Raw genomic sequence first — 21,713 nt, 5'->3', positions numbered from 1 at the left:
AGTTCATTTAGCAAAAGCTAATTAAGCCCACGTTGACTGCATGAGTCAGCAGACCCCGCGTGCGCGCGTCTTCTCCAGACGACTTTGGTATTTTCAGGTGAATCATTTCAAACTCAAAACGAGGCCGTAAACAGTCGTTAATCAACGATGGTAGACGCCGAATGTCACGGGACAAACGCGAGTTTATTTAATGCTTTAATGGTGGTGGTGGTGGTGTTGTTATTTTAACCACACATGGGAGATGAAGAGGTGAAAATAGTAGACGGCAGTTAATCGCAGATTCACCCGAGTTTAGAGGGTGAAACTGAGACCTTCGGAAATTATGACTCAAGTTTCCCCCGTATCGGTCATAACTTGACTATGAGAAACTGAAGCTGAACTAAACCTTGACTTTTAAGGCCAACTCCAACCCAATGCCTGATTTTGGTTTAGGGTTTTTAAACGCAACATTAGAAAGCTAGTAGCAAAATATGAATGCAGTAGCTGGTGTTTGACCAGAGAGGGCAGTAGAGCGTTAAACGGCGTCAACGTTAACGCATGACGACTGACCAGAAAAAGACGCGCGCGACGTCATGTTTACTTGTCGCGACACCGGAGTCCAGACACCGTTTACCAGTTAGCTGCGCTAGCTCCTTTAGCGGCATTAGCGCGCCGATAGTCGAAAGTGGAGCTTTATTAAACGAAAAAAGAGCAGCCCTATCAAATAACCAGTGTACCTGTGTACTACGTATGTAGTTTAGCGTTACTTTAGAGATTCGTTTTAACAATCAGGAGTCGCATAAACATTAAGTCATACGTGTCTCATGCGTTAACGTTGACAACGCTAACTTTAAAATCCGAAAAATCCTCTGAGGTCCACACTCAGTAAATCGCGTGTTTGAGGGCCTGAACATACCCCGAAACTCACGGATTTATGCGACCGCATCAGACCTGGGGAAAGTGGTTCAAAAGTGGGAGGGGCTAAAAACTGACGCAAAAAAAAAACAAAAAAAAAAAAACATACTGTTGCGGGGTTTATCGCACATGAACGAAACTTGGTGCACACCTTCGTTAGGTTGGGACGGTCAAAAAAGTCGACAACGACTTTCTCGTGAATCCTACAGGAAGGCCGCCATTTTGGCGATTTCGCACCAATGCTAATTTGACCGAACTTGTCCGAGAGCTTTCGTGCGGTCACCTTCAAACTTGGCGAGGTCACTGTGGACGAGTTGAGGATCTAATTATTTATGTATTTATTTATATTTAAGGAGCTTTCGCAGCCCACCTGCAGTACCGTCACGGCCCACTAGGGCATCACCGCTTTCACCACGACAGTGGATCAGGAGTTCTGTTTAAGTTTCTTTTATAACAAACGTCCTCATTCTTACTTTTCATTATTGCAGTTTCTGTGGGGAAACGGTTTACTTCTGATACGCAGCTAAAAAACTATACTTTTTAAGTCCCTGATCCACATTCTGTGTAAAAATATTCCCTCAGTTCCTTCCCCAGCATTTGCTCGACATCCACATTATTCCTCTGTAAATCTTCCTTTCCCCTTCTCTTTGTCCCGTCTTCTGTGAGACTGTTCGAGTAAAGTTTGGACAGCGCTCTCAGATGTGGTGTCCTGCTCTATATATTTCATTCTCTTCCCCCTCTCGTCTCCCTGGTGCCTTGTTACCGTAACATCAGGTCTGTGAAAGTTTTGCTGAATTCAGGACCGGGGACTTAGTGGAGAGTTGGGGGGTCCGGACACTTCTGTCGTCGGGAACTTTTACTACAATGTGGTCGTCGTCAGAAATCACACGTTTGGTGTCAAGTCACTTAAAAAGAAACGATTCACACCTAAAGTCTAAAAAGTAGATCTGAGATTTAGACCAAAAGAATTCCCGGACTTGTTTTAATACGGATGGATTTCCACATTTTCCAATAACTGTTTATTATTAATCGTTTTTATTACTTATTAATGTAGGTTCTTCTCAGACACTTGACAAATGCTCAAACTTTATTTTTACCATCAAAAAGGTTTATTTGACGGAGTTGATTTTTTTAATTAATTTGTATTTTTTTTACCATAATAGAGCCAGAAAATATCCTGTAACTAAGTGCTTTCATGCCTTTTTCAATGATTTCATGTTAAAATAGTGTATTAAAGGCGCCATATGTAAGAATGTGGCCAAAAACGGTTACTGCATTCAAATTCAAAACACTGAAGTCTTTTAGGTTCCATTTTCTGACATAACTGGCAACCCGTGGTTGCTCGGCAGCTGAGACTCTACTGACTGCGATGATTGGTAAACGGTGGTAGGTGGCGCCACATGATTTGCAGTCTGCAAAATATTTTTTTTTAATGCAAATATTTTGTCTGCACTGTTGTTGTTGGTGAGTTCAGTTTGTTATATGAACATTATTCCTGAGTCTCTGTGACATATTAGGAGGATTTTACTGCTAGTTGATTTAGATTTATTACATAATGCAACCTTTAACAATTTAAAATGAAGTTTTAATGTGAAGAAACACTGTAGTTGTACACAAACACCAGGTTTTTACGTGTTAAACTTGACATTTGAACAGTGTGAAATGACATTTATTTGAGTTTTTGTCTCAATGTCCAAAAAAACAGGCCAAAAAATACATGGAAACTTGTATACAGGCAGTTTTTTTCCCAACTCTCTAGTGTCAAAAACGCAGATTCGCCGGCTTCCTTGACTTTGACGTGTTGGAGTTTTTCCGATAGCAAAAAACCCCGACCTTTTAATACACGTTAATAGCAGGATTATGTTCTCAGTGATGACGTTTCAGTCCAGTTTAATGGATTCCCTCAGGTCATTTTCAACTCTTTATGGATTATTTAAGCTCATTTGAGTAATTGATGTCTCCTGTCTGAACTAATCGGGTCAACAAAAGCTAATATCACGCAGGTTATTGCTCTTTTCACAAGGTTCAAACCCCGTTCTCCCCCCTTTTTTTTTAACCTGCAAAGGTCAAACAAATGCCATCACGGGGGTCAACGTGCCCTGTCAGTCAGAGAGAGCTGAGACCTAGTTAGACCTGGTAAACCTGGAGATGGGTTATGAGTCCTGGAGGAGCGTTTCAAAGCAAACAGTAAGAGAGGGAGAGAAGAAGAAGAAGAAGAAATAATGATGCTGAGGGAGAGAAGAAGCACAAAGAGGTTTAATGAGCTGCAGTGTGTGGGAGAGTCGGTCCATCACTGAAGATAATGGTGCAGAATAAACATGGAGGCTCCTCCAGAGACGATTGAGACAAAAGACATAAACAGATTTGTCACAAATTAAAGATCGCCTCATCGCGCCGCTACAGTAGGTGGAGTTAAAGCTGCTGACGAGCTCAGCTGTTTCTGCTTAGCCATTTTGAGGAGCCATTTTGGTTCACAGTGTCATTATCGTTCATAAAAATATAAGGAAGAACAGTTGGAAAAACAGAGACGACACCCAAAGATGCCGCTTAATATAATATAATAATTAATATAAACTCTTTGTTTTGCCTCAGCACAGTTTGGGATGTTCAGAGCTCACGTCCCTCGCCCCCGGGTGACATTCCCGCGCTGCGCACAGGAAGTTGATTCTTCTTTTTGTGTCAAAACAGGACAGAGTAAAGTGTCAATACAAACTGAGCTGTTTTTATGCAAACAATTATTTTATTGGCTCTAACTGGCAGTTTATATTTACATGAAGAAAAGCAGTACAGACACGCATATATATGTGTATGTGTATGTATATGTGTGTATGTATGTATACATATGTATGTGTGTATGTGTGTATGTATGTATACATGTGTATGTATGTATACATATGTATGTGTGTATGTATGTATACATATGTATGTATGTATACATATGTATGTATGTATGTATGTATACATATGTATGTATGTATGTATGTATGTATGTATACATATGTATGTATGTATACATATGTATGTATGTATACATATGTATGTATGTATACATATGTATGTATGTATATATGTATACATATGTATGTATGTATATATGTATACATATGTATGTATGTATATATGTATACATATGTATGTATGTATATATGTATACATATGTATGTATGTATATATGTATACATATGTATGTATGTATATATGTACAATATATTTATGTTTGTATGTATATATGTATATATATATGTATGTATGTATGTATGTATGTATATGTATGTATGTATATATGTATATATGTGTGTGTATATGTGTATATATATATATGTGTGTATATTACACATATATGTGTATACATCACTCATTGATTGTTTCATTTAAAATTTGTAGTGGTGGTTTACGGAGGCAAAATGACAAAAATGTGCGTCTTTGTCCAAATATATAATTTTGCTCAGTATTTTTTCTTAATTTATTATATTTGTTTTGTTTAGAGATTATAGGTGTTTTTTCTAGCTGAAATTATTAGTTTCCTATATTTTATTTTCGTTATGGAAGTGGGGGAGTCGTTAGTGAGTCACATGACCTGTCGGGGGTGCACGTAATAAAACCTTCTGTAAGTTAAAAACTGCCGCTTTTTAAGCGATAAATCTTCCCCATTTCTGCCGATATCTCTTGCATTTCTTATCCAAACGACGTCAAAGTGGACACCGCACACACCGGTGCCCTGAGTGAGTCGTCTGCCAAGTTTTGAAGCCTGTCGAGCAAACTGTTAGACACCATTAACACGCCATTAACACTCAGACAGACGTTCCTTGCATTTACAGATGGATGTAACATGGTTTGTGTTCTTGAAAACAGAAACAGAAAAGAAAACATCAATAACAACAAAAGTTACACAGTGCAGTTTTAAAACGCGTACCTGTGTACTTGTACGCAGACTTAAACATTGCCCACACTCGTTTGCTCGTCCTCTGCGTTCTCACATCTCTCCGTGTGTGCATTGATTTCTGTGTGGGTAACTGAAAACCCACGTTACTGCAGCTTTTTTTTCCCACTACAGCTGGATTTGTCCAGTGTTGACGACCGCGGGAGGTGAAGCCGACGGGTCAGGTTTAGGGTCGCGGATCCGTGAGCTCAGACGTTTCCCCGAACGTTCCCTTCAAACAGTTTTTGATCGGAGCCGGGAAAGGGATTTAGTCACCTGAAGTGGAGAACAAAGGCTTTGGAGATCACGAGGGAAAGATCTGGGATGAAGTGAGACCTGGATGGTGATTCACAAACTGGGCGGGAACGTCACTGCAGGGGGTGGAAGAGGAGGAGGAGGAGGATGATGAAACTGGGGGAAGAATATGGATTGAAGCTTCTCATCGAGTTACAGGTGAGAAGTCGGAAACGCAAACGTTTCTCGGGCTAGCCATCGTTAGCAATACCATCCGATAAAAACGCTCTCTACGTGAGTTCCTTCTTTGGAAATCCAAGTTCAGTGCGAATGCGACTCGACCATGGAAATTCCGAGTTCCGACTACAAATGGAACGCGACATTAGGACAGAGCCAATGAGGCATGATGGGATGTGATGGACACAGATTTTAGACGGCTAAAATGGTTAGCCCCAGAATGCTAATCACCCCATATTCTCTTAGCTAGCGCTAATCTGATTTTTAAGACATTTAGTAGCTTTAGGGTGAATACTTCAGGAGAAACTGGGACATAACAATTACTTTCAATGCTTTTTTGAATGGTTTTTGAAGCTCATCTGGTTCAAGGGTTCACATGTGGTGTCATCTGCAGACCCTGGTCCTCACAAGTGATTATTTAGGCGATTGTTGCTCGTCGAACATCTCAAACTGGTCGTTTCTCCTCTGACCTCTGGCATCAACAGGGCATTTCCTTGCAGAGAACTGATGCTCACTGGATATTTTCTCTTTTTCGGACTGTTCTCTGCAAAAAGATGATTGTTGGGTGTGATCAGCGGTTTCTGAAACCCTCAGATGTTCAATCGGTGATGCTCGGTTTGAACTTCAGCAGATCGTCTTGACCGCGTCGACTTGTCTGAATGCGTCGGTGACTCGATGTTTGGATTTACCGTGCAAAATTCTCACAAAAGAACCTCGGAGGAAACCGTAAGATAGATGCATTAAAATGGTGAAAGAAAACCTCTTATTCTTTGGAGGGTTTTGCGATACGTGTTGCTTATTTTAACGCGCGGGGGGGGGGGGGGGGGGGTGGAATTCGCTGCTTCAGGGAGTTGGGGAAATATCCCATTCTCTGCCTCTTTCATTGCAACCCAGATCATCATCACTGAGCTGCCGGCTTCAAAGGGAATGCCTCATCGCTTCCTCGCAGCCTCTGAAATGAGCAGACGCAGCCCTGTGAAATGGTTTTCCCTGCGTGCTATCCCCCCCTCCTCACACACACACACACACACACACATATGCCCACACTAACACCAGCACGACACATTGCGACTCATGAGTGGGCCCCCGGATGGCGTCACAGCCGAGGATTCGCCGCGCGGCGCATCTGTGGATCTCCTGACAACTGTGGGACAATATAGACAAAAAGAAGAAGAAATCCCAGCCACACAGTGACACGTGGGCTCAGGGATAAGTTATACTTAGCTTTAGCTGTGACTCACAGAGGAAGCGCAGGGAGAGAAAGGGAGTGGGAAAGCATCAGATATGACACCAGGTAGTGTTCAGGGTTGGTCTTCGAGACGAGTGAAGTCATCACGTCGTGCTTTTTTACCCACTTCTTTTAGTGCATCTGCACAAATGTCTAAATATCAAATCACGTGGTAGTAATCTAACCCATTAAGGGGCGTAAACGTTCTGGTGAAGTTCAAACTGAGCATCAGAATGAAGGTGGTAAAGTCGTTTTAAGTGATTTTTGCCAATATTCAAAACTACAAAAAGCGATATGGCAACAAATGCTGTGATGGTAGTCTTGACACAATAACTCCTGCTGAGGTACGGTGTGATTAACGCCACTGGATGGCAGCAGAGAGCAGTTGACATGGTGCGTCGATGTATGAAATGCTGGTCAATGTATACATGCGATAGTAAATTGAATCTAAATCAAGCTAGTGACGCTCTGAGCAGTAAAGTCACTTAACTGAAAAACCACTGAACACCAGACTCTGCTGTTAAATATTGACATTTTAGACATTTTATTTGCTAATTGTTGGAGATTAAAGCATGTTTTCAGGATTTTGAAGTATTTTTAACTTATCTACAGTTCGGAAATTTTTTCGCTTTGATTCTCGAGTTGGATGTTGCCCTCACGACTCTTCCAGTGACGACACTCTGACCAATCGGTAGCTGGCAGTCCGTCGACGTCACATTTCAGTATCGGGTAATGGAAAAAGTAGTGCTGGGCAAGACGCGTTTCCATGACGACTGACCGGACAAAGACACGCGTGTGACGTCATGTTTACGTGCTACGGCACCGTTTGCCAGCTAGCTCCGTTAGCTGCGTTAGCTCCTTTAGCGCCGCTAGCGCGCCTACAGTGGAACTGGAGCCTCCCTGTCTACTGTGTGTGTGTGCCTCTGTTTTTAAAGTTTAGCGTTACTTTAGCGAGACTCGGTCTAACAATCGGGAGTCACGTGCGAAAATTGGAAGTGGGAGGGGCTAAAAACTAACGCAAAAAAGCTTCCATTATGTCATTTGCTGTTTGGGTTTAACGAGCGTAAACGTAACTTGGTACACACCTTCATTGGGTTGGGACGGTCAAAAAAGTGGACGATGACTTGACCCGTGAATCCTACAGGAAGGCCGCCATTTTGGCGATTTCGCACCAATGTCGATCTATTTGAGCGAACTTGTCGATCACCTTCAAACAGACTAATTTTAACAATCCGGAGGCGCGTAAACATGACGTCACGCACATCTTTTTGCGGTCAGTCGTCATGGAAACGCATCATGCGTTAATGTTGACGCAGTTGATGGCCGGAAAAGCCAAGAAAACGTGGAGTGGATTCGTGTAGCGCTGGAACCGTGTAGTGGAAAAGAGCTATGACAGGATTACATATGTTTAAAATCTGCTTTAAGTTGAACTTCATGTAAATGTCTACGACGTTCACTCCAGGTTCTGAACGAGGCCAAAGGCAAAAGGCGAAAAGTAAACTTTAAAGACAACTTTATATCCGTCTCTGATACTCGCCGTGGACGTTGTCTTTCTTCTCAATTGATCTGTTTTTCCAACGTCAGGAAAAGGAGAAAAGCGTCGTCTCTCGGACGCAGTTGAACAAGTCTTGACAAGCAGCTGACTTGAAGCCCGCCGACGCCTCCAGGCTGCAGCCACAGGCCTCTGCCAGGCATCAGTGAGCCAGCAGGCCAAGTGTGGCTGAGATGGCACTGCTCACTTGATTCTGACTGTCACTGCCAACACATGAGGAGGACACTCTCGCTGTCTTCAGCCTCTTTCCTCGCTCGCTGTGAGCTTCTCCCTTCGCTGTGACGGGCTCAGTTCCAGGAGTTCAGAGTTTGCATTTTTCCCGGGGGTCAGGAAGCCGGACGCAACGTACAAAAGTTGTCATTTATGCACTCGAAAAAAGGATGTGGGTTTTCAATGGAAAACTCGACACGAAGAGTCTCCCACCGTCTCCGGAGGAGATGAGTTTGCGCTCCTGCAGGGTGTCTTTTGTTGCCGCGTTCATTAGTTGCGCAGCGATGCAGGAACCGAGCCTTGATTTGACTCGCTGACATGTGGCAGTGGGAGCCTTTCAGCAGATTGTGTGGTGCATATTAGTGTGTGTGTGTGTGTGTGTGTGTGTGGGGTGGGGGGGGGGAGGCCAACACATGCTCCGTGTGTGTCTCACAGCTGTGTTTGTGTACGTGGTGTGAAGTTTCATTTACAGATTCAATTTGCTCCGTTTAAATGAAAAAAAAAAAAAAAACACCTAATTAATACCAGCTCATATTGTGTTTACAAACGGTTCCCAGGAATCTATTATTTAAGGCTTTTTCAAGTTTTAAACCGTGCCAACAACAAGTCAAATAACTGCCTTCTGTTGCGTTTCCTTATTTATTTATTATTTATTTATGTCAGTCCAGATGTTCAGCACTGTGCCAGAGTCTGAGGTCGCCACGAGCTTTTCTGATGCAGAATTCTAACTCCATACTCGTACGATGAGATTGTCTTCTATATTAGCAGGGTTTCCAGCCAATGTCTTCTGTCCTCAGAAGTCTCCAAATGATAAACTTAATAACATTTGGCCCACAGTGGCTGCATTAACACAAGAGAAATAATATGCCCTGGTACGGCTTTTCATTGGCGCACATGGTAAACCGATCAGCTCTTGTCGCTCTGTCTCACGGCCAGAGTCGTAGACGCCAGAGAAACCTCCAGGGTTAGTTTGCCAGAACCTGCAGTATCTGCTGTTGGCCAGTGGAGGGCGACCATCTCCATCGCATCGAAACGATTTTGTCCATGATTATGATGATACAGCGCGATTCTGAGATACTCCAAAACTATCTAGTTTATGATATATCATGTAGGGCTTCAACGACTATTCAATAAAATCAATTATTAATTAATAGGTTTGAGTGTTTTTTGAACGTTTTCTCAGATTTTTCTGATACAAAACAAGACATTTGAGAACATCATTTCCAACCTAGGACTATTTATTACCGATTACGCGATACATCGGCAGATTAATCAATTTTGGGAATAATCGTTAGTTGCAGCCCTAGCTGAATTCAACATGTTGCTAATAATGACATTAATTCAGGGTTCAAAGAGCTAGTGTAGAACAGTGGTCATCAACTGGTGGCCCGTGGTCCAAAACTGGCCCGCCAGCATCAGTATCTGGTTCGGGCAGATTATTTAAATCTCATTAAATGTTTTGCTTTTCGTCCCAAAAAGCTCTTTCTGACCAAATATGAACCGATTCAACGAGATTCTGTTGTGAGAGTTGACAATAAACTGACATATGTTTGCTTTGAAAACTAAATAATAAAAGCACTGCTGTTGTTACGGAGAGCCAAGGTCCATAAAATAACTATTAATGCATGAAATGGAGCACAAAAGGCAGCATTTCTTTGAAAACAATACATTTACTGAATAAGATAAGGCCAGGCCTAATTTGCTGAATATATATTCCCTCAATTTTTTTTCCGAATCAAACAGCGATTGAGAAACAATTACATTTATGGTTATTGAAGCTTTATTAAAACCTCAAATCTAGCGGTGGCCACAGACTTTAGTGCTGCGCCGTGTGAATCCGTGTAATGATATTTTTTAATGCGGCGTCCACGTGTTCGTACCTCGGTTTAATAACTGCCGTGTCGTGCTTTGACGTAGGTGCCGGGATGGTCGTGGACTGGGAGCAGGAGACCGGCCTCCTCATGACGTCCGGAGACGTGCGAGTCATCAGGATCTGGGACACTGACCGGGAGATGAAAGTCCAGGTACCGACTCTCCTGATGCTTCACCTCATTTATCTTTTAGAAACAGCAGATGGTTTATAGCTTGGTAAGATGGGGGGGGGGGATTATACGTGTTAGAAAAGTAGAAAAGATCCCAAAATACCTGAATTTCAAGGATGCTACGTCGTCGGACTGAAGGCCAGTCTCGGCGTGAAGGATGCTTCTAATTCTGCAGAGATGCGTGTTGTGTAGAATCCTCAGTGCAGCACAAACGATCCTTGGCACAGGCGTGTTTTTAAACGTGTGCGTTCCCAGAGTGCGAGGACGGAGTTTTACCTGCGAGGATTCACTCTTACCAAGGAACTTGACGTCCTTGGTTTTGAGAAACACCATTTTTCTGCCTTTCTTTGGGGTTCTTAAAGGTCCAGTTTGTAACATTCAGGAGAGTTTGACAGAAATGTGATATATCGCCCATTAGAAGGTTTATCTTGGTGTATGAACACTGTAAAATCTACGGAAAACCTTAGAAACAGGACAGTGACATCCTTTCTCATATGTGAGTGCCCCTGTAGTTGTTGCAATCTGCTGTCTCACCACTAGATGTCACTAATTTTGGCTGGTCCTCACCTTCTGTCAAACCTTAAAATGCTGTTGATTGTTATGACTTGGTTTTAGGGTTAGGGTTAGGGTTAGACTAGGGTTTGGGTCAAGGGCCCAGTATTTAGTTGGATGGTTAAGACTTGGTTTTAGGGTTAGGATAGGGTTTAGGTTAAGGGTCAAGTATTTAGTTGCGATGGTTAATGCTTGGTTTTAGGGTTAGGGTTAGAATAGGGTTTGGGTTAAGGGTCAAGTATTTAGATGTGATAGTTAATGCTTGGTTTTAGGGTTAGGATAGGGTTTAGGGTTAAGGGTCAAGTATTTAGTTGCGATGGTTAAGACTTGGTTTTAGGGTTAGGGTTAGAATAGGGTTTGGGTTAAGGGTCGAGTATTTAGTTGCGATGCTTAAGGTTAGGGCTCCAGCTTCACCTGAAGCCGTCATGTGGAGGGTAATGTGGTAGGAAATGGATGGATTGGTGGTTAGGGGTTAGGGAATGCTAGGTGTGTGTGTGTGTGTCTGGTCTGTAACTCGTCAGCCTAATGTGTCCACTTTGTTTTTTATAAAATAATGGAACTCAGTATCAGATCCAGACTGTGGATTAGTGTGTGTTTTTTTTCTTTTTATATCTCTTCTTCTTCTTCCTTTGTTTCCACTCACCTAATGGTCCTCAGTGAGCTAATCATTGTCTTGATGGATGGACTTAATCCAGAGACAAATGGGCCAGCCTCGCCTGTGGCTGCATATTGATGCCGCGTCCAGCTGCAAATGAGCCGGCAGCCAGCAGAGCACATGATGGATGATTAACAAGGAGGTTTAATGTGAAATTAGTGTTGTAACGACAGTCTTACCTTGATGGGGTTCATTTTTTTTTCTATTAGTATTAGAAGTCCTCTTCACACATTAAATATGATAGAAAACAGTTTCTCTTCAGTCTTCTGTTCAGGATTTCAGAAAAGCTTTGACACTTTATTTTAAAAATTCCCCTAATAATCAGGAATATAATAAGAGCAAGCGGGCTGCAGTACCACTGATAGAGGACAGAGGGAGACAGAGAGCAGGACAGAGTCCACTTGTGCACAGTATGTCGTTAACCTGGCGCCAAAATGGTGAAAAATGACGCTTCTGTCCACGTTTGTTGATAATGATCAAGTTGATCAAGTACATTGATACGTTTGCCGACTTTGGTTCCCACTAAAGCGAGTAGGCCAGAAAATGTGAGTGGCAGCGCGCTAACAGAGTGGACGCCAACTCTTCTACGACTATATGCTTTAAGTGGTTGGTTTAAGTTTAAAAACAGTGTGTTTACGTTTTTATATGTTGTGCGAAAACTGATGAACAGTGATGTTTAAGGACTTTGGTTCCCACTAAAGCGAGAGGAGGCTAGAAACTGACTTTTACATTTTTAAACACGGGGGAAAAAAATGTTATAAGGTGGTTAGTAACATATTTTTCTGTGCATTGACATATAAAAGTCACTTTTTTGGGGTAAAGTTTGTGTCTGTGATTATTTTTCTGACTTTACTGGCAACTTCCAGGTCACATAACTTGCGTTAGATGGAAAAAAAAAATCGAAAATAGGAAAACACTCCTTATCCATGTTTTTTTTAATTATTATTTTGAAATCCAAATTAATAGTTAAATGAAGACCAGAGAAGATTTGTTTAAGTTTAAAAACGGTATGTTTACGTTTTTATTTTTTGTGTGAAAACTGATGAACAGTGATATTCAAGGGCTTTGGTTCCCACTAAAGCGTGAGGAGGCGAGTACCTGACTTTTACATGGTCTGAAACCTTAAAAATAATTTTTAAACACAGAAATAAAAGTGTAATAAGGTGGTTAGTAACACATTTTTCTGTGCAATGACTAACCCTTTTTGGGGTAAAGTTCGAATTTGCGAACTTCCGGGGTCATGCAACTTGCGCTCGATGGAAAAAAAAAAATCATTTTGATTTGAAAATCAAATTAAGAGTTTTTTTGTTTGTTTTATTTTGAAAAATGAATGACGCTTTTCATTAAAGAAAACTTACATATATAACTCATTATATCTCAATACTAAGTCTAATGAAATCACTTGGAGGGCCCACATGTGGTCCACGGGCCTCAAGTTTGAAACCTCAGCTTTACAGTGACTGTAAAATACGATTTTTTTGTGTCTATCTTTGTGTGTGTGTGTTTGTGTGTGTGTGTGTGTGTGTTTCCCAGGACATCCCAACAGGAGCAGACAGCTGTGTCACCAGCCTCTCGTGCGACTCGCAGCGATCGCTCATCGCCGCTGGTCTGGGTGACGGATCTGTGCGCGTCTTTGACAGGAGGATGGGTCCTAACGAAAGGTAAACGCCCTCATCATCATCATCATCATCATCATCATCATCAGCGTTATATAAACTGCCTCATTTATATAGACGTACCTTTAAGAACACACACACACACACACAGGAGAGATTAACTCCTCCAGCTTCCTGCATTATTCACTTCTCTAATCTATATTTATTACATAACGCGCTGTAAATCTTCCTTTCGGTGGTTGCAGGCACTTTTAATGGACCCTGGTGGCACTGGCACCCATTCAGTTAGTTCAACATTATTTTAATTTCGGCCCCAAAGGAGGGGAAAACGAAGCAGTTATACTACGAAGCGACCCATAAATCTTTAAGCGAAGCTAATTTAATAGTTCCCCCCTCAGGCGTGGAGTTACATCTCCCAGCACATATGTTGAGAGGCGGAACGTACCAACCTGAAAGAAGTTTGTTTGTTTGTTTGCTTTTTACGTTGTATTTTAACCAGGAATAAAACAAGAGTGTCCTTGGTAAACATATACAGGTCATAAAAAATCTACTTACAATCACATAATTGTCTTTTTTTAATCAAATCCATTCATGTTTGTGCCTTCAAATTATTAAAAAGTACTTTAAATGAGACCAGATCCTTCAGTTTCAGACATTTTTGCGCTTTGTTCCAGGTAAAGCGAGGTGCATTTTTACTTAATTCAGTGCAGACTCTTGAAAAATATCCACAGCAGGTTGTTTTTATGTGTTTAATAGTTGTTTTCAAAGCTGGGATTGATTTCTTTGTGTGGATAATGTAGTTGCAGCAGCTTTTAAGACAGAGATGTTGACAGCAGGTCAACGGGCCTTCTTCTCTGCAGCCGTGGTTACATGCTGCCACCCAGTGGTCACTCGCATGCATCACACGCTACAGCGTCTCAAACACACACACGCACAGATTTTTGTGTTTTGTTTTTAATAACCTCCCTCTCCGGAGAAAGAAAACACACCCAGACAAGGTCAAACGAAACCAGACACACTTTGATTGATTTTAAAACACTTCACATTTTCTCAATTTTTTTTTTTATATTAAAAAAAATCAGATTTTCAATCACAGCTTCATTATTTTTTTTTCTAATATATTTTAAGTATTACATAAAGTATTTTTTATGTTCCTGCCACAGTGGTGACATAATGGTAAAGTTCATTTTTATTTATTTTTTTTGTTAATGTTGAGTATCTACCAGTGCCACATGGTGGTGTCCCGGCTACCAAGGTTACCACGTTCGAATCCCGGTTTGACCAAGTCCAGTGTTTCTCAAAAACCACTCGAGCTCTCCAATCAATCACATACCCTAGTTCACACGTGTCAAAATCAAGGCCCGGGAGTGATTAATTGGTCTTAAAAATCTGTGTTAAAATAGGTGTATGCTGCTATAAGGCGTGCGTTGACCATAAATAATAAATATAGAAAGTTATTTAGCAATATTTTACGGAGTAGTTACCTTTATTTACATTATATCTGGTTACATTTGAGGGTAACCATTATGCTGATGTGGCCCTCTGTAAAAATGAGTTTGACACCCCTGCCGAAGTTTATACTGGAGAAGAGTATTTATGCGTTTCCTCCAAGAACCCCCAAAGGAAGCTCACGTACCACTGGTTGTACACGTACCACAGTTTGGGAACCATGGACCGACAAGCAACAGTCAACAGTCCAAAAGCATGCAGAGGTTAATCAGGACACTCTAAAATGACTCTAACGTAGGCGTGAATGGTTGGTTGTCTCTATAGGTTGACCCCTGACCTTTAACCCTATGTCAGGTGGTTGTGACCTTCGCTGACCTTTGCTCTCTCTTTGTGTCTCTGCAGTCGCGTGATGACCTACAGGGAGCACGGAGCCTGGGTGGTAAAAGCTCATCTACAGAAGGAGACGGACGGACACGTCATCAGCGTCAGGTTCGCTCCCCACTTCTCCTCCCTCTCGACGTTTTTTTTTTACTTCCCGTAACTGTACAAATATGTAATAAGTGGCTGATAATCGGTTGATCGGTCGTCCTCTTCTCTCCACCAGCGTTAACGGAGACGTCCGATTCTTCGACCCGCGGACGCCGGACTCCATCAACGTGCTGCAGACGGTGAAGGGGCTAACGGCTCTGGACATCCACCCACAGGCAAACCTGTTCGCCTGGTGAGTTCGATTGTGCCCCCTCACTTTAGAATCGCATAATCTGGCATAAATCACTTTGTACCGATGCATTTGTTGTAGGCTAGGCATTTTGTGTTTGCTAATGTTATTATTGTTGCTGTATTTCAATCGTTGTTGATGTTGTGACGGGTAGTTGATCGCCCAAGTATTTTTTTAGAAATGGCTACATCAAAACGGCAAAAACTACTACTGGTCACGTTAGCGAGTCAACGTCGGTTAGCGGCGTTAACGCACGTCAGCGCATGACTCGTTTCCGTGACGACTGACCGGAAAAAGATGCGCGTGACGTCATGTTTTACGTGCCGCGGCACCGGAGTCCACGCACCGTTTACCAGTTAGCTCCGTTAGCTCCTTTAGCGGCGTTAGCGCGCCTACTGTCAAACCGGAGCGGTCTGTTAATTAAACGAAACGCAGCGCTACAAATAACTAGCGTACCTGTGTACTGCGTATGTGTGCGTCTGTTTTTAAAGTTCTGCGTTAGCTTAGATACTCATTTTAACGTACACATGACGTTACAAGTTTATTTTTCTGATCAGTCATCATGGAAACGTGTCATGCGTTAACCTGCGTTAGCACTGCCCTCTAGAGGAAGTATTGCATAACATCCATACCAACGCAAAAGACACACAGAGGTATGTAGAGTAGCGACGGAGATAACGTTTGGGACAGACAGACGGATTTAAAACGGACGAAAATTAAGTATAATTGGGTATATTTTCTTAAAGTCAACATCACGTTAGTGCTACTTCACACGCGTCTTTTTCCAGTCAGTCGTCAGTCGAGTCATGCATTAACATGCGTTTACGCTGTTAACCTTCATTAACGCGTTAATTTGACCAGCGCTAGTAAAAACATCTTCCATCGTCTTCCCCTACCCTCCCTCCTACTGTCAGATCCAGTGGCCTCACCTCACACTGTCAGCTATAAACACATAAAAACAGAAATATAAACAACAGGCAGAGTCTGACAGACTCGTCCTGTGCAGGACAGGACAGGTTAAAAATAAGTAAAAAAAATCACATTGCTGCGAGAGCGTCGTCCCTGCTCCTCTGTCTCTGCCTCTTTGTCTAAATAAAGTCCGAGTGAAAAATAAAGTGGAGCACAGATATTGATTTTCTCCGCGTACCTTTGAACTGACTCGCGGAAGATGATTTATAGACTGCTGACCAGCTTTAAAGTGAGTCGGACAGAAAAGTATATATCTATATCTGGACAATGCACTTTTACATCTACCTGTGAGGAGGAAGAAAATGATCCCCTCCGTACGATTTCTGTCAGGTTTGAAAGCTGAGAATCTGCCTCATCTCACCCTCCGTTTCTTCCCTCTCTCTCTCTCTCCTCCAGTGGCTCGATGAACCAGTTCATCGCCGTCTACAACGCTAACGGCGACGTGATCAGCAACATAAAATACTACGACGGCTTCATGGGACAGAGGATCGGAGCCATCAGCTGCTTAGCCTTCCATCCGAACTGGGTAAACAAACACCGATCATCATTTATTCGCACACTTCGTTTTAGTTTTAAACTTACAAAACATTTCATAATAACTCTTCTTCAGTCTATCGTTAGTAAAACGTGGATTTTGTCTTGTTTAAGCATGTGCAAAAGTACGGCTACTTTCTGTTTTGGTCGCCACTCGTCTATTACAACTACTATTACATTATTTTATTGAAAATCCCCAAAAACTGTAGCAAATGCTAAGACTGTAGCAAGATCCTCGCACAAATCGGGTTACGGCAGCCAAATCTGGGCCACACCGACTAAGAAACAGTAGCTGGCATTAGCCTAGCATTATCATGACTGATGATATAGGATTCAAAGCTCAATCACAGCAGTTTAGTTTGTCAGAAGCTACAGTTGTAAGCAATAGTTTTCACAACCGCAATCTTTACCAGTCAATTCGTGGTAGAGCTGTAGATATTCTAGCTTTCAGCTATTTAGGCTAAACGCTAGCACTTACCAGACAAAGAAAAAAAGGTAAAAAGCCTTATATAAATGTAAAATTAAATTGTTTGGTTTTCATAGCCATAGAATCATCTTCCATTAAGACAAAAAAGAAGGTTTAATGTCATCACACTGTCTGAGAAACAGTAGCTAGCATTAGCCGCAGTGGTGACTCATGATGTAGGATTCAAAGCTCAATCTCAGCAGTTTAGTTTGTCAGAAGCTACTGTTGTTAGCAATAGTTTTCACAACCAATCTTTACCAGTCAATTTGTGGTAGAACTGTAGATATTCTAGCTTTCAGCTAGTTAGGCTAAACGCTAGCACTTACCAGACAAAGATAAGAAGATAAGAATCCTTATATAAATGTAAAATCAAATTGTTTGGATTTCATAGCCATCAGATAATCTTCCATTAAGACAAAAAAAGAAGGTTTAAGGTCATTTGTGTTTCCTTTTTAGTGAATATTGTCTGATTTATCATTTCAAACCAAACCGTAGCTAGCTAAACTGAGTTATTTCACACACACGCAAAGAAAAGTTTCTCAACTTTAATATGAAGCACTGACTTTTCCCGGCATTTCAAGCAGCAAACGCATTAGCATGTCTGCTCGGGCTCTAATGTGTTTTGCTTTAGCGCGCTGCCAGTGAAGTTAGCTCGGGCTAACTTTCTATGGCTCCATTAGGAGGCTGTTAAGAGCTGATTAGATTTGCTGCCGCGTTTGTGAAGGGAGTAAAGAATGGATTGTTTTCTTTAAGTAGGAGACTCTCGACTTGCTCTACCGTGTTTGCTAAAGTTGAGACGTTCTGCTCTCTTATCCAATCCACTTTATTTATTCAGCACATTTGAAAAAGCACACACGGTTGCCATAGTACTGTACATAGAACCTAGAAAAGTGAAATACACGGACAGAGACCATACAATTCTCATGCTGGGTTAAAAGTCAAAGAGTAAAAGTGAGTTTTAAGATGAGATTTAACAGTTTCCACGCTTTGGGCGCTAGCACTGAGTAGCAGTTATAACAAATTGTTCTGTGAACGATCTATCGTCACCAATATTTCTATCGAGATATCATGATGGAATAAAAAATAAAAAGTTTTTGTTAATTAATGTTTATTTTAGTGCTGGGCATGTTAGCGCGCTAACAGTGTCGACGCTAACGCATGACACGTTTCAATGATGTCTGACTGTAAAAAAGTCGTGCATGACGTCATGTTTACGCGCCACGGCACCGGAGTCCAGGCGCCGTTTACCTGTTAGCTCCTTTAGCTGCGTTAGCTCCTTTAGCGCCGTTAGCCCGCCTACAGTCGAACTGGAAGTTTAGCGTTACTTTAGCGATTCATTTTAACTATCGGGAGTCGCGTAAACATGACGTCGCGCGCGTCTTTTTCCCGGTTGATAGTCATGGAAACATGTCACCAATAAATGGTTCCTATGTCCTAAGTTTTGCCATTTCCTGCGCTCACCTGACTTCTTCCTCTCCGTCTCCTTTTCAGCCACACTTGGCCGTCGGCAGCAACGACTACTACATGTCCATCTACTCAGCGGAGAAGAGACTCAGATAACACACCAGCATCATCACACCTCCTTCCCTCCTTCCTTCCCTCCTTCCCTCCTTCCCTCCCTCCCTTCTTCCTTCACTTTCCCGCCTCAACCACCACCGCCACGTATGACTTGTGAACCCCCGGAGCCTCAAGCTCTTGGATGTAAATGATATATTTTTCTTTTGTACATATGCAATTTACCACCCTGAATGTTCTAGTGATGGCTGCTGACAAAAAAAAAAAAAAACTGCTACGACTACACACACACATATATATATATACACATATATATGTATATATATATACATATATATATATATATAATTATTATTATTCTCATTGTTTAATCATATTCTTATTATGAAGCTGATGATTGTAGACTTGGCTGAGTGCAGCAGGAGCAGGAGTGTGTATATTTAATGTAGTGAAGAGACGACAGGATCTATTATAAAGGAAGTGGTACCAAACCACTGAGGCTCCTCCTCCTCCTCCTCCTCTTCGTCGTTTTCGCCGCCGAGGGAAGGACCACCTCCGCTGGACGGCGACGTTTGTGTTTAGAAAGACTTTTGTTTTAACGTCCCGACTCTCGACCAAACCACGCCGAGTTTTGCGAGGAGATGCTGGACATGGAGAGTGTGTGTTTGTGCATGTGTGTGTGTGTGTGTGTGTGTGTGCGTGTGTGTGTGATTACGTCACAGCCTTGCCTCCCATCCTTGGAGCCGCTCCTTCCTGATTCCCTGACCCCCCGGCGTGCCAAACACAATCCCTTTTTTGTCGTTTTGTCGTTTTTTTCCTCCATTTTAAACTTCATCGCTTACCTGCGACGAGGGGGAAAAAGCCTCCGAGGACACGAAGACGAGGGAAAAGTCAGTCGCCCGCAGCAATAAAAACGACGCTCCGCGTGAACGCAGACGTCGATAAAAACCCGAACCAGGATCCCGTGACCGACAGTGCCCCCTGGTGGCCGCGACACAGCAATACAAAGCATCCCTTCTTCCATCCTCGCAAAGTAAACCGGCGGTTCCACACGTTTAGCGATTGGAGGTCAAATTTTATTTTACCTTGTTCGTGTGTAATCGTCAGGTGTGAAATGAAGATTATTTTGCTTTAAAAAAACAAAAAACAAAGAAAAGACAGACGCGTCCACGAGAAACACACCTTCAGAGCTTCACCTGCTGCCTCTCAGTCCGTTTCTACTTCTTTAAACGTTCTGTTTTGGTTTAATTACCAGTTTTTGTGCAGAATCTCCATCGAGCTTTTGCTTATTTAGATTTTTTCCCCCCTTTTTTTAATTTTTGTTGTTTAATTTTAATTCTTGCTGCCATTTGTTTCCCTTCTCTTCTGCAAAGTGGCAGAAAGAGCATCAGACGTCCCCATTCAGCTCCTGCTGTGACTTTTTTTGTTTGTTTTTGTTTTTGTTTTTTTGCTCAGACACACATTCATCATCTCTCAGCAGCTCCTGCTTTGAGTTTTAAGATTTTAGATCGGGAGAATTAAAAAAATACTACAACAACAACAACAACAAAGAAGAAGAAGAAGATAAGAGACTTTGACGACGTAGCGCGAACGGGAAAAAAAACAATCAGATTTGTCTCTGTGACTTTTTGACTGCTTTTGTTGACTGTGGTTTATGAAACAGGAGGTGGAATCTGTGAAATAAACCAAATACAGCACCAAACTGTCAGTTCTTTGCCTCAATCGTCATCACTTTGCATCTAAATTTAAAGGCCTAGTATGTAATCTAGTATGAGTAGGAGTACGCTGATTAATGATTGACTGGGTTGATAATTGATACTTGTGTTAAATGAAAAAAATAGAGTTTTTGTAATCGTTAAAACTAGTGCTGGGCACATTGACGCGATAACGGCGCTTAGCTGCGTCAACGTTAACGTACGGCGCGTTTCCATGACGACCGACTGGAAAAAGACGAGTGTGACGTCATGTTTACGTGACTCCCGATTGTTCAAACGAGTCTCTAAAGTAGCGCTAATACAAAGTACACACATACAAAGTACACAGGTAAGCTTCCAGGTCGTCTGTAGGCGTGCTAACGGGCGCTAAACGAGCTAACGCAGCTAAAGGCGCTAACTGCTAAATGGTGCCCGGACTCCGTTGTCGCCACACGTAAACGTGACGTCGCGCGTCTTTTTCCAGTCAGTCGTCATGGAGACGCGCCGTGCGTTAACCTAGCACTAGTTTATTTTGATTTTACCTGATTTTACAGCTTCGTTAACGTGAATATTTTATGTTTTTTTTTACTCCATATGACAAAGAACATACACTGTATAAACCGAATGGCCACTAGGGGGCGACTGCAGGTTGCAAAAAATGGGGAAACCATTGATAACGTCAGTAAACATTTTCCTGAGGAGTTACTGTATGTTCAATAAAAAAAGTGTGAGTGGACACCAGCGTGATTGACAGCTGCGATCGTCCAATAGGAGCCAATTGGGTGAAGTGTGACAATAGCTCCGCCCACATGTGTCAGATTAATGTCAGTGAGAGCAAATGTCAGTTTTTGAGCTCTTCCACCTCGGGGAAACTCCCATGTGTCCACGCACACAAAGGTCGCCGCACGGCGTCGTCTTCTTCTTCTCTACCTGCTCGCAGCAGAGGTCAGAGGTCAACTGCCCGACCGCTGCACCACGGTGTTGTTATTGTGACGACTGGAGCAGGAGGAGGAGGAGGAGGAGGAGGAGGAGGAGGAGGAGACGGAGGAGAACATTCCACAGCAGCGGAGAGTCGGGCTGGCGTGAACATCCTGAGGAAACAACACTCACTTCCTGTCAAATTAAGCCAAGCCGATAGCTGCTGCGGGTGATAAACCGCCGCCACTGAGTGGCTGAGGTTGTGTGTGCGCCACCTTGGGGTCTGTCCCCGCCCTCCGCGTCCACTTCTA

General features: G+C 42.4%; 1 protein-coding gene across 2 annotated transcripts in view; it reads left to right on the top strand.

Moving 5' to 3' along the window:
• rptor (regulatory associated protein of MTOR, complex 1) overlaps window positions 1–19,065 on the top strand; it is a 198,889-nt gene extending 179,824 nt beyond the window's left edge. For both annotated transcript variants that reach the window (XM_083905920.1, XM_083905919.1), the window contains 6 exons: window positions 10,192–10,298; window positions 13,057–13,184; window positions 14,991–15,077; window positions 15,193–15,309; window positions 16,672–16,801; window positions 18,767–19,065. In XM_083905920.1, coding sequence (XP_083762046.1) covers window positions 10,192–10,298; window positions 13,057–13,184; window positions 14,991–15,077; window positions 15,193–15,309; window positions 16,672–16,801; window positions 18,767–18,835 — 638 coding nt within the window. In that variant the 3' untranslated portion in view covers window positions 18,836–19,065. The remainder of the gene's footprint in view (window positions 1–10,191; window positions 10,299–13,056; window positions 13,185–14,990; window positions 15,078–15,192; window positions 15,310–16,671; window positions 16,802–18,766) is intronic.
• The last annotated feature ends 2,648 nt before the right edge of the window (window positions 19,066–21,713 follow it).

The sequence above is a fragment of the Microchirus variegatus genome (genome assembly GCF_963457635.1).
Source record: "Microchirus variegatus genome assembly, chromosome: 19".
Classification (NCBI taxonomy): Eukaryota; Metazoa; Chordata; class Actinopteri; order Pleuronectiformes; family Soleidae; genus Microchirus; species Microchirus variegatus.
Note: the sequence above shows the minus strand (reverse complement) of the source record. Positions and strands in the feature narration are given on the sequence as shown.